The sequence below is a fragment of the Spea bombifrons genome, chromosome 3, assembly GCF_027358695.1.
Source record: "Spea bombifrons isolate aSpeBom1 chromosome 3, aSpeBom1.2.pri, whole genome shotgun sequence".
Taxonomy (NCBI): domain Eukaryota; kingdom Metazoa; phylum Chordata; class Amphibia; order Anura; family Pelobatidae; genus Spea; species Spea bombifrons.
The window spans coordinates 112,930,865-112,944,953 of NC_071089.1; the positions used below are offsets into that span (position 1 = coordinate 112,930,865).

The 14,089-nt window shown below is 41.5% G+C and overlaps 1 protein-coding gene across 1 annotated transcript in view; it reads left to right on the forward strand.

The window, feature by feature from the left end:
- Positions 1 to 14,089, forward strand: part of KLHL29 (kelch like family member 29) — a 387,892-nt gene that overhangs the window by 245,758 nt on the left and 128,045 nt on the right. The window contains exons 4-5 of the mRNA XM_053459279.1: positions 5,539 to 5,686; positions 10,717 to 11,268. Coding sequence (XP_053315254.1) covers positions 5,539 to 5,686; positions 10,717 to 11,268 — 700 coding nt within the window. The remainder of the gene's footprint in view (positions 1 to 5,538; positions 5,687 to 10,716; positions 11,269 to 14,089) is intronic.

The following is a 14,089-nucleotide window of genomic DNA, read 5'->3' on the forward strand; positions in this document are numbered from 1 at the left end:
AGGTCTCCTAGAGAAAGCTCAAGCTAACCAACTCACTGTCCCTTTTTCTCTCTCTCTTTCTGTCTCTCTCTCTGTCTTTTTGTCTCTCTCTCTCTTTCTGTCTCTCTCTCTCTCTCTCTGTCTTTCTGTCTCTCTCTTTCTGACTCTGTCTCTATCTCTTGCTCTCTCTCTCTCTCTCTCTTTCTTTCTCTCTCTCTCTATCTCTGACTCTGCCACTCTCTCTCTCTTTCTGAGAGATAGAAAGGGACTTGAGTTGGTTAGCTGGAGCGCTTTCTCTCTCTCTCTCTCTCTCTCTCTCTGTCTCTCTTTCTGTCTCTCTCTCTCTCTCTCTGTCTTTCTGTCTCTCTCTCTCTCTCTCTCTTTCTGACTCTGTCTCTGTCTCTATCTCTTGCTCTCTCTCTCTCTCTTTCTTTCTCTCTCTCTCTCTATCTCTGACTCTGCCTCTCTCTCTGACTCTGTCTCTCTTTGTCTCTCTCTGTCTCTCTCTCTCTGGCTATATATATAGATATAATTCCCTTTAATATTTAAAACTATGAAATCGATTTCTTTTGAATTGTAAGCAGTAAAGTGCATTTTTGGGGTAAGTGACAGATCTGCTTTGATAGAAGTGAATTTGTTGCCTTTTGAAGCAGGGCATCGCTCTCTGATACCCAGGGGTTCTCTCCTATTTACCTATTCATTCAACTCTGCGCTCTCTTGCGAGACGGCACAAAACGTGGAAAAGGGAGCGTCGTGCTATGTATTTCCCATCCCCGGGGTGCTTAAATAATCCCTTTTGTTATTTCTTAAATTTCAGAGCTTAGCTTTAGGACGCGCATGTCAATTATAGAAAAAAAAAGGAGACGGCTCAGATTTATTGACAACCTGCCACCATCCCGGTGATTCGATAATAAATGGAAGTCTCTTATTCGAGGGGCAAGTCAGAGCGAAGCAGGAGCCTTCATGAAAGTCAATATATTTTATCATCACAAATAATATATTATAGATGAGTTTATTATTAACATCGGCTATTTCATATTTTTCTCTATTTTTGTTTTAGATTATTAAAGTCATACGCTAGAATATTTAAAAAAAAAATTATATTTAAAGTCTTAAACCCGTTTCACACATTTAGCGTATGTTATCACCCAGGACTGCCCTGGCAAATTCAGGCACTAGGCAGCTACGCACATTTTTCTTTTTGGAAAAATAAAGATTTGGTTCTAACCGTTGTGCCGCATGGGCGTTTATCCACTAAACTGGGAACGTTGAGCTGTATAATAACATATTATACGGTTCAGCCCATGGATTTTGTGAATTCTCCATGATATCTGTAAAGCGTTATTTATACTCTTTTACGACGTGATTGTAATGAAATCTCTCGGGATATTCAAACATTTCTATCCCTGACAGCTAACAACAAATAAGAGACAGGCATGAGCACAAAGAGATCTATTCTATATTAAATGTATGACTGACGTTGTCATTTAGTCATATGTGCAAATTATCTAATGAAATTGTTTTTTTTAAATTAGGTTAAAATTAAAAAATATATATATTATTTTTTATTTTTTGCGTTACTGAAAGGGCGAGGGATCTTGAGATAGGCATACGGCTCCTGAATCTAAGACGAGACCAACGACTGATTAAGGCTTGAGTCTTTACAGCAGGCCGACTAGACGGGGAGATTTGTTCTTATCGGCCATGTTCCCTGTTTCTACTTGGAATACTGATAATAGAGTGCTCGGTACAGGGCTAGGTTAGTGTTAACCCTTCCAGACCGTTGGTTTGCCTCCCCGACGCTGCAAGGGTTAAGCACAGTTAAGGTGGCGAATTCCCTCTATCGTGTCTTTTATAAATCTACATAGCGCAGCACGGAACACAATAGAGACCGTCAACCCGTATATGTCGCGCTCCGATCTGACACAAAGGATATATATTCGGATTCTATCCGGACACATCGTTGTGCTGAACAAATGTCGAAACAGACACATCCTTCAGACCTCTTGCTTTGCGGTGGCGTGCGCTGCCAGCAGCCGATGACCTTTCTCGCCCTTGAAGGATAGTCCACGGAGACTATCTTCACTTTTAGACCTCTCGCTGGTAGTTGGGATGCATCTGTCGTCCGTACGTTGTTGCCTGTGAGATGTCTGGCCCATAATATTATTATTATTTCGCTCTCTCCCTGGCTTGCATGCAATTCTCCTCTCACTAATTATTTCCCCAGTGAGTTAAACAATTGTGATGAATTACAAACTCATTCGGTTAGCTGCAGATAAACAATATTCTGCTTCTTTTTTTTATTATTCCTTGTTGAGGGGGAAACAGAATTTCCTCATTATCTATCCAATACGGTTCACATTATTCCATAATTTTAATGTAAAAAAAATAGGACAAAAACAACAAATATTTTGCTTTTACGGGCCAGAATTTCAAAGCAGTGATTTGATTAATTGTCGCTCTTCCAGTATTTCTGGATTTGTCCTCGGTGGATTCCGAGACTTTATTTATATAGATTTTTTTTAGTACCTTTTTGACTTTAGTATATATATATATATAGATCTATATATATTTTTTTGCGGGGCCTTGAAAAAAATATTATACAACGTAATAAATTGAGGTCCGTGGCGACTGAAATTCTTCATCCGCCTTTTGGTCATATACTATTTTGACCGGAAAATATCATCATTCAAGGATTTTGATGTTTACAGGAATAAGCGGCACATGAGAGTTACAGACCGCGCCAGTTACTTGTTGAAAAGACTCTAATCTCGTGCCTGAAAAGTTCTGGAATGTGTAGAAAAGAGTAGCGTTATTCTAGAAAAGCTTCTTGAAAACTAATAATTTTTTTTTCTTTCTTCCTAATGGAGTTCCAGGAACTAAATGCAGAAGTTGGGAGAATTTGGGTTTCTCAAAAATGTTCTGCGTACTTTTTGTAGAGTTTTAACCTTCTAATGTAAAAAAAAAAGTTTCCTCGTTATCTAATCGTATCTAGGTCCTGTCCCTGATTTATTCCTCTTTTTGTCCCACCACCGGCGAATGTTGGAAAAGAGGAAGGGATGGACAGTTCTGTCGTAAGGATTCCCAAATCCATATTTCTTTCATTGAGAAATTAGTTTTTTAGTTATTATCCCGATTCCCAAACAGCACGTTCCAGAACATGACTCTGGAGAGCGGTGGCTTATTGCCCTGTGACACCAGAGCCGTACTTATGCTCTTCACGGTGATCAGGATTGAGCCCCGACATGGAGGGTGAAGCGCGTTAGGTGTGTGGCACGTCTAGTCTGCGATCCACCTTGTGAGTGACTTCCCATTACAATTACTCTTACTTCATGGGAATAAATGCTATGTTTGACTTCACGGTCCAGCCTCAGTGAGATTTTTTTTGTACGGTCCTGCACTTAACCCTTAATTAGAGCATTATTGTGGTGATACGTTTAGTGGTAGTGGGGGGTAACCGTCATAAGGCCTATGTGACGCGGCGTTAGCTCTACAGGCTTGGATGTACTTTTGGGTTTTCCCCATATGATTGACAGTGCTTACTGCCCTCCTAATCTCCTAGGGGCAAATACATACTCTATAGAATCCCCCAATGCATTTGCTAGGTGGTCACCATGAACATTTAAACGGACCCCGCAGCTATCAAGAGCGTTAAGTTGCATATGGTGGCTGTTTTTATTTTTTTTTCTATTAAATTATTTTATTTTCCCTTTTTTCATGTAACTTGACTCATCTATCTAAGCTAGTTATTTAAGCCAAGCTCCCAATAGTCTAGCTCACTAACCCGTCTGCAAATCCCCACCATCTCGACCTTAAATAAAGAGACCCCCCATAGTGTGTTAGCGACTCCGGCTCCTCCACCTCCCGGCCGAACTTTACTCCTACTCTCCGGTGGATAAATATATGGTTGAAAGAAGAAAACATTACCCTAGTTCACAGCTTGTTGAATCAATAAGTTACCAGCTGTCAACCTCACAACAAGAGGTAAGTGTAGCGGGCCATCAATATCACTTTATCTGGAAGGTTTGAAACCTGATAGCTCTGTTCCACTTTTACAGAGGAAAAAAAAATATAAGCGAAAAGACAGAAAAAGCTTTTTTTTATTTTTCCTTTGCAAAAAAAATAACATTATTTAAACAGATATTTTAACACAAGTACTACGCAAGGTATTTCAGTTTGGAAAAATGCGGATCTCGCTTTTCAAGATGTTCCGATATTTCCATCTCAATATCGTTTATTTTTTATTTTTTTTATAATAATGTTATTTCTGTGGAACGTATTAACACCACATCAGGACATCTAGCCTTGGAGAATGATGGAAATAACATAGTATAGCAAGTGTACTACCGATAATTTATATTAACCCATGGAGTAGCTGTATTGCCTAGTATGTACTTTAATGCGTATGATACCTGGGGGGTCAGACTGACTAGGTGTTGCTCTGCATCTCTGGAGCTGCAGCTTCTTCTAAATTATTGTTTTTTGGGGGGTTTTAACATACTTTAATATGCATTTTTCATTGGTGGGGCTGTCTGAGACAGTACTGGAGTGTCCCTTTACTGCTCCATCATTTGGTAATGCCAAAAACACACAAAGAACAAATTGTACTAGTTCCAGGAGTCCAAGTATCGGTGTTGGATGGTGTCAAGAGATCTGTTATGGTTGCTCTGGCAGCTGGTGCAATATGGACTGCTGAGATGTGAACAGATTGGGCCACAATATGCATTTATTTGCTTGTCACAATCCTTTTTATATTTAGTCTATTTCCAAATATCCTTCTAGTGAAACGTAGTCGAAGTGAACACTGACCTCTGTGAAGAAACGCTCATCAGAAACAGAGATCACCATGTGTTGTTGAGAAGATATATGTCCATACTGGGAATGTCCCGGGGGGGGGGCTACCAGGAGCTCTCCCTCTTCTCAGGGTATGGCTTTGTGTAGGGGGAGAGCTGGTCTCAGAGAGGCTTTAGTAGAAGAAAACTGTGTGGGGAGCATGAGTAATTGGGTAGGGAGTAGGCTTAATATGGATGAGAGCACGTGTGGAGCCATTAGTAGAAGGTGTGTTGGGCCATCGTTCAGATGGAGAAAAGACCAAAAAGATCCCAAAGGCTTATATATAGTATTTTTGTTAATGTTGGCCCAATAAAAGGTATTGATTTTGACTACAGACTCCATAATGATTGGCTATTGGAAGGCAACATCATGTTTACCACCCTACGGAAGGCAAGATTACTCCGAAGATCTCTGGTCTAATGTCATGTTGACAATTTTGCCTTAACAAACTAGTAGAAATAATTGCATTTTGGAAAAGTCATCAGTACTCTTGGATATTTTTCCATTCATTTATCTTACTAAATGTTATCTAATATTTTGTGACATTTTGCATTTGTGTTGTTTATCCTTTTTGTTCGATATCAAGCAAATGGCCATTCGTTTTATTGGACTAAACGTTTTGTGGATTAGTATAGAAAAGTTATCATTAATATAATGCCAAAGGTGACTGCTTCTTGCCTGGACCACTCAATATTTGGTAAATGAGCGACTTGTCTTCCTTTGCAGACACCAATACTTTCCAAGACTGAGAAGCAAACGCAAGGACAACTTCTGGCTACCAGCGTGCGGTGGGGACAGACTCCCATCAATCAGTCCACTCCATGGGATACTGAGGAGCCCCCGACTAAGCAGATGAGGAAAGGCGAAAACCCAGGTGAGTTAAGCATTGGAAATATACCCCCCAGTTTTATGTGATGTCATGCCAGAAGCAGCTAGACTGAGGGTTCTTTGCCATTTTAAACTACAACTCTTATAATCCTTTGCCAGTCTCGGAGACTATCCAAATGAGCTGGGATTGCTCCGCCCATTTGCGTAAGTACTCCAAGAGGCCAGAATATTGCAAACAGATTTCCGGAGAAAGAGAAGCGTTTCTGCGCCTCCCTTTCTCCCTGAATCTGAATGCATTATTCTGTCCTCTTTACAACTTCGGGGTCATTCAGTTGTTTTTATGGAAAACAAGGAGATTTCTGGCTGTAACATAATTACAAAAGGGTTTCTAACGATCAGCCTTTTAAACTTGAACTTGGATCAGTGAACACAATGTGCCATTGTAACAGAGGAGTGATGGGAGTGATGGAAGTGATAGAGGGCCATGGGAACACATGAGTGATGGGAGTGATAAAGGAGCGATGGGAGTGATAAAGGAGTGATGGGAGTGATAAAGGAGTGATGGGAGTGATAGAGGAGTGATGGGAGTGATAAAGGGCCTCTGTACGCCTATGAAGAGATTCCATAAAAAATCAGCCGTTTCCAGCTACAATAGTAATTTACAGCATTAACCCCGTCTGCGCTGGATGAAGTTACCCCAAACGTTTGAACAGTACTGTATACACATATGTATTTAAAACCCACCTTTACGCATGTACCACAGGGAACAGTCATGACCTTAGTATCGTCCACTACGGCCCCCATACACCATTGAACAGGCATACACTCAAAAACAGTTTAACAATATTGTTTATTCAGCTTTGGATAGAATTGGCCTTGGTCAACGTTTAAATTCTCTCCAGCTGCCACACACCCGTAACATCGCATCTTCTATTATGGAGCAAATAAACACGGTTTTGTTCGAGATATGAGCCGGTGGGTAAAAAAACACCTAAAATCAAATTAAGTCAAAATAAGCCCAAAGCTATGGGTCATTTTAAAAGATGGGAAGGGAACAGCTTTTCTTTAGATATCCAAAACACGTTCTCCAGATCTCTACAGGTAGGTAGCCCTTTGTGGGTTTTTTTGTTAAGGTTTGAAGTTTTTTTATGTTTTAAATAACAAGAAACTCATTTTTTTTTTTATCATCGTGTCTCTTCCAAGAGTCCGATGACAATTACTAGGACTTTGTCGTTACCGCATTCTAGTTTAGGTAAAGACCCATCTATCACATTACGCTGGAAACGGGGGCTATGAAGCAGCTGCCTGTGCTTCCGATCGTGAACGATGAGGCAGACGCTCTAATACCATGTTCTCTCTCTTTATCTGTCGCAGAGCCCTGTAATATAAATTACTTTATGTCAGATACCTAAAAAGCCTTATATTTCGGGCTGTGAAAGGAATCTGGATTCCCCCACCCGTCCATAAGACACTTCTTTTCACATTACTTTTATAACGCTAACCATAATAGTGGAGTTACCTTTTTTAATTAAATGTGCTGTTAACTTTAAGTGCTTTTCCAACCAAAAAAGAAGTACGAGAAACATAACTTCCAGTACTGTTGAATGCTCAACATCCTTCCTGAAATATTTTTTTACCAGTGTAAAATTTTGCCTTATTTATATTTTTCTGCTGGGAACACTTAAATGTCATGTGACATAAAAGCAGGCACTGATAGGTTGTCACCATAGAGACTCAAAAACATCTGTATATATATATATATATATGTTGTGGGATTGTACATGTTTTTATTTATTCTTTTATATAGCACCATCATATTCCCCAGCGCAGTACAATGAGTAAGCAGGACAAACCAAGTGGTATCAATGATAATTTTTATTTAGAGAAACAAAAGGTAAAGAAGGCACTGCTCAGAAGAGCTTACAGTCTAGAAGTCAGAGTCGTTACTTCACTGAGACGGTGGCACATAAGTGGAAGAGCCTCCCAGCAGATGTGGTAGGGGTTAATACAGTGAGGGAATTTAAAAAATGCACGGGATAGGCACAAAGTTACCGAATTTGATGTTTTTACAGCATAAAAAAAACAATTGGGAGAAATGGTTCTTATGTTTCTATAAATGTCTTTAAAGAAAATGTAGCCAAATGTGGCAATCGGTGGCCCATTCGGCTCCCCTTACTGTAGAGATAGCTGTTAGAATTGTGTACTGGGACAGCAGGTTAAGGGTTAGGATAACATTATGAGAAGAGTCGCGGATTTAATGCTGATCGGGCTCTTTGCGATTATCCGCCTGATTCCGACCTCGCGGCCGCGGGTTATACATCCAGCTGCAAATGAGTCAATTGAGGATAAGTTATGCGGCTCCAGAAGTGTCAGAGGGGCACTAATGGGAAATCCTTCCCACCAAAGTCAGTGTTCATACGGCATCATTAATCTCACGGAAGTCAATTAAGTTCCATCATGTCGGGCACTTGATCCAAGTGTCAACATCCTAGACATTCCGCTGGATGTTAATTGAAGACTTCCCTTTTCAGGGTCTTTTATTTACGAGTTTTGGGCGAACTCCGTGATTCGGAAACGGATTCCAAGAGATGCGTATTTGTAAATAACGTCTAATCCTAAACCGTAAACTTCAAATAAAGGATTAAGCAGAGAGCAGCTGTTGAGGGAGCATGGGATGGCTTCTCGTAAAGTTCACTCATCTCTGCAGGGTTCGGCAATCTGCGGATCGTCCCCGAGCACGCCGACCCTCGCTAACAAACTAGAACCATGTATTCATAATGCAGCGGACTGCAAAGCGGGCCATATGAGGTTAACTCGGTTCATGGTGTTGCTGATCATCTGGCAGTCAAATAGTTAACCCCGGTATTAAATGCCTTCATTTAAGTCAGTCTGTAAATAGCACTAAGTGGTCTGTCCCGGGTGCTGTTCAGAGCATTAACCCTTATTATAGCACCAGCATTGGACTGGCAATTACAAGGTGGCCCTGGCACATTAATGCCGAGCTGCAACTGAAACGCTACATTTTTAGCGGCTGAATGTATCTAGCCGCTAGCCACAGGCCGCAGCGCCCTAGTATGGGGCACAATGGCCCACCGGACCATCAGGAGATCCAGGACTGGAGCTGGAAGAAAGACCACCCTTGGAAATAACTGAACTTTATATTTTTTTTTTTTTACAAAAATCCTTGCATAATAAATACCCCACTAGCACTACCATCATAACCCCAATAAATTACATTTGAACTCACAACCTCTTAAAAAGGACCCTCACTCATACTGACTACACTTTGCTACGCTGATGCAAACTCAAACTCATCTCATTCCTCCTGAGCCTGTTGTGCTGTATTCCACATGAAATCACTGTATATTTGTGCATGTTATATGCCACATGCAACACAGTGCCCAGCCACACACACCATACTCAGCCACACACACACCATACTCAGCCACACACACACACACCATACTCAGCCACACACACACCATACTCAGCCACACACACACCATACTCAGCCACACACACACCATACTCAGCCACACACACACCATACTCAGCCACACACACACCATACTCAGCCACACACACACCATACTCAGCCACACACACACCATACTCAGCCACACACACACCATACTCAGCCACACACACACACCATACTCAGCCACACACACACCATACTCAGCCACACACACCATACTCAGCCACACACACCATACTCAGCCACACACACACACCATACTCAGCCACACACACCACAAAGTGGAATCTATCATCTATCATTGACGGACGTAACACGAATGTAGAAAAAATAAGTCCAACACAAAGACCGATATCCTCAATTATAATTCCTCCTGAAGAAACATACACCCTACAAACCATCCCCTATACACCGCAAGCTCTGAGAAACGGCATAAATCCTTAGAGAATAGGAACAGCTGTTGTAACAGAATAACACGGCACGCAAGGATGTAAAACCATCTTGTTCTGCTGCCATTTTTGACGTGTGTTGTTGACCTCAGTTCCATAGTTTTAGCACTCCGGATAACACCATCTTATCACACATGCACACACGAAATCAGATGGCCTGACAGGCCCCTGGCTCCAGTCCAACGCACACGCGGTGCTATGTCGCTAGCGGCGCATGCTCATATTACATGCCTCCCAGATGCTCCACTTCCAAAGCAAAGCCAAAACACGTCTTATCTTTCCATCTTTTAGGATACATGAGTCTGGGGAGCAAATCCAGCTCACTTTAGGTGCAGGCTTTGTAAGCGTGATCCATGACGGACCCAATTCTGCTTATAGTGTCCTACTGCCCACCTCTAGAATGAGAAGCCCTCATGGAGTACAAATGGGAGATTCGGTATCAAAGGGAGTGTCACTATACTATATATATATATATATGATTTCTATATTGCTTTTATACTGAGAAAATATATACTGTGTGTGCCTCGCAGCTTCTTCTTGATCCATTTACACCGATCCTTAGTTTAAACATCCCAGTGTAATATTTCAGACATTTCCTTCACAGACGCCTGGAGTGATCCTCCTGGCTTTGAGACGTTCGTTACACATTGGGTGGTTTTGTCAGAGTCCTCATTAAATACCTCTCCTGTGTTAGGTCTGTTCTGTACGGTACATCAAGCCCCGTCTCAGATGCCGAAACTGTATCTCTAGGTGTCAAACAAATAGAGAATAGTTAAAGATGGCAGAAAGTATGATCAGCTGCACCTATTATTATTATTATTATTATTAATTTATAGGCTAGAAAAGGGGGTTCAAGACTTTATCCAGGCAGCAAGATAAAATCTTAGTAGACTTCTTTAACATAATAATGGAGATGGGAATGATGAACGCCTTTATAAGAAGTAGAATCCACCTTTCTCCTTGGAGCCAGGCACCTTGGGATGTATGGATCTCAAGCTGTTTATCTGCTGTGCTGTATTTACGTTTTTTTTGCTTTGTTTTTCGCTCCACGTACACCTCTTTGGTTTATTCTGCGTGGATTTCCTCATTGCGTTAGTAATTGTTGGAGAGGATTCTGACTTATAACGTGTCTTTGTGTTTACCTTGTAGCCACCCCACCATGGGCGACCACGGTATCTGCAGCTACTCAGGCGTCCCTCATAGCCCACTCATATGGAATGACCCAGCCGCCCATCTATAGCCAAGCAGCCAATGTCCAGGCTCCAATCATCGGGGTCACCCCCACTCTACCACCTCATGTGGCCACTCAGCTTCCACTCATGGCGGCTCATTACCAACTGCAGCAACACCAGCAGCCGACACCACCTCTGAGCAATATGGTGGTCAATCTCCAAAGCCAAACCATGTATAGGCACAGCCAGCCAATTGCTATGTCCTCTCTGACCGGTGTCGGTCAGGTCCCGCACCCAGGCCACACAGCTGTAGGCAATGGTCACATGACTTGCCCCATCCTGCCACATCCACCACCCACCATGCCTTCGGCAGCCCTACCTAATAGCGTTCCGGCTACAAACGGACAAAGCGCTCCAGCGCCTCCTCCAAGCCAGACCAGCAACCAAGAAAGCAACCCCAACGGAGTCCAGATGCTACGGACAATCGGCATGGGAAAGTACGAGTTCACAGACCCCTGGTATCCAAAAGGTAAGCTGCCTTAGCGTTTTTTTATTTTATTATTATAATATCCATTGATGTAAAAAGGTTTGCGCGCACTTTGATAAATAATCGAAACAACTCCGGGGAGTCAGCCGAAGGTCAACAAAGCAGATCTTTTATCTTCAATGCATTTATGCCGTAAGTCCGGTCTTGTTTTTTTTTTGTTTTTGTTTTTTTTTAATACCCAGTAGAAGCCTTTATGAATTAAATATGACAAAAGAAAGCGGTTATCAAGAGTAAGCAATAAAACACAGAATTCTTCTCCCATTGACTACCACCTACGGAGCCTGCCAGAATACGAACGAGTGGAATTCTCATCTCTTATTTCCGTGGCATCTGTGATCTGCCCTTCCAGAGCACCGCGGAAATGCATCGGTTTGCGGATGAAAAGCAAGCCTCATTTTTGTTTTCATCTAAAGTGATTCTCCTGTCCCCGAGGTCTCTCCTTTTTCAATAATGCATACTTCGGAAACGCGCCTTTTCCAGAACAAGCAGCGAAACGAGGGCCAGGAACTGGCTGTGATGCTAACTAGGAAAAAAAAAATAGAGTTCAAATGCATAATCCACCAAAATCTTTTCTTGTATTTTTTTTTTCTGTTTGCTGGGAAATCACATTTTCGCTGCTTTTTTAAAGGCAGGGTACAAAGACGACAACGAGAAATTGGTCCGCTATTTATTTCGCAATATTTATTTGTGAGCGTTCAGCTACTTGCAGGAGGTGATTTTAGTAACGTCCGTAGAGCAGAAAAAGTATTTATATATATATATATAAAAAAAATTATTTGCTGCATCCCAATCTTAGAAAAAAATCCTAAAAATAAATTATACTGCATTTTTAGTCAACATTGCCCCAAATTTCCATCTACTTTTCCCATGCATTCTCTATGAGATGCGTAATATTGTAGAGCTTCCAGTTGTTGTCATAATGGTGCTTACATCATGTTTCCAACTGGCTTGGCTATGAGTGATTCATACGGTTATTTACCCAAAACATGACCTATGAATCCACACGAGATATCTTCTCATGATTCATTGATTTATTTTGTATACTCATCCCCGGGCTAAGCAGCCACACATTAAACATATATTATCTGCGATGCAAACACCTATGGACAAGTCCCAGCATCCTCCGTGTAGGAGGTTACCCTATACAGCGCCCTCTTCTCTGTATACGCTTTGCAGACCTAGAAATAAGGTTTAAGTAATACATAAAAAGTTATGTCTGGTCTTGAAAAGTGGTCTTGTCGCTATAGCAATCAGCTGAATGATCCAATCAGCTGTACAAGTCACTGGTTGCTATGGTGATAAGTCGGCTTTTCAAGTGCTCACTTTTTATACAAAACCCAACAAAATCCACAGCAATGGCAGATCGGGTGCATCAGCGTGCATCTACATATGCTCAAATCCGGCAGTCAGCTGCCTTTATGTCATCAGGCGGCCGCTGGCCTTAAAGGGCCGGTGCAGCCCTGCTATTACCCAAGTCACAATGTGAGTCTACCCTTACTAAACCTCCGGCTCACACCCTAAAACCTCACGAGCCCCTGTCCTGAACCTGTGATTCCTGGATTCCAGTCTTGCTCTATTTGTTTTTTTTTTTTAAAGAAAAAAAAAAAAGAAAAAAAAAAAAAAACCTCACGAGCCCAAGAGTTTTCATTAACAACCTCTCGTTCTCAAAGCTAAAATAACACCCTAAATTCGTCATAATCTCTTAAATTTAGAAAAAAAACGTGACATGCGTGATACCGAGAAGCCTTCCTTTATTTTGTCCAGATCTTGTCTTGCATTATAATAAGTTCTTTTGAAGAAAAGAAGAAGAAAAAAAGGCTCAAGGTTCCATCTCATTAAATCCCTGAGATTCTTTTAATTTCATTGTCTGTCTTAACACGCGAGCCCTGCCAAAGTTCATGAGCAATTATTGTCCGATGTCCGGCGAGAAAGAGCAAAGCGTGCTGCTCGGCGCGGAGGAGAAACCCATATTTGTAAAGTTCCTCCGAGCACTTATTTAAAGTGTGCTTTTGTTTTTTTAATTACAGAAGTGTTTTGCATTCTGATGAAATTGATTTTCAATCGTCTATGAAAATGCGCTGTATGGTCTTTATTAACCTTCTTCCCCCCCCCCCGATTTCTCAAAAGCTCTCCTGGAATTTTCCATTTGCAATAGGTCACGGTGTCTTCTCATCTGAGCGTTCCTTTGAAATAAAGCAGCATTCAAGTGTTCTATTATTTAACATATATTAGACAGTCGGCCCATTGAAAATGTATTTAAACATTTTTCCCATAGGAAAAACTCACACAATGCACTTGGTAAAAAAATAACAATAAAAACATAACAATACATAAATAAAACTATTTTCAATAAATAGTAAGGACGATTTCTTTCCTCTCCTTTTAGGGTGGACAATGGGTTAGTTGCAATAACCTAGATTTCATGATGTCACACAGAATCCAGGGAGGGGGTAGTTGCCCTGGGGGTATTTTCATCTGACACAATGTTTTAGACATGGACCCAAACGGTCACGTATAGTAGAAGATGGTTTTGGCCTTCAGATTCTTGGTAGATACTGATGGACTTGCTCTTCCAACCTCTTGGCTTTAACTGGTTTGAACCAAGCAGAATCCTGACATTTAAGGTTCTAATAATTATTGACCCATACCTGGGAACTTCTCGGGTCCGGCTACCTGGAGGATTCGGGCCTTGACCCGGAGAACCAGAGGAGCATCGCTCAACCAGGGAGAGTTCCCAGGTATGAGGATAGTATGGGAAAAAACAAAACCAATGGTTCCAAAAATACAATATGGTCAATAGGCC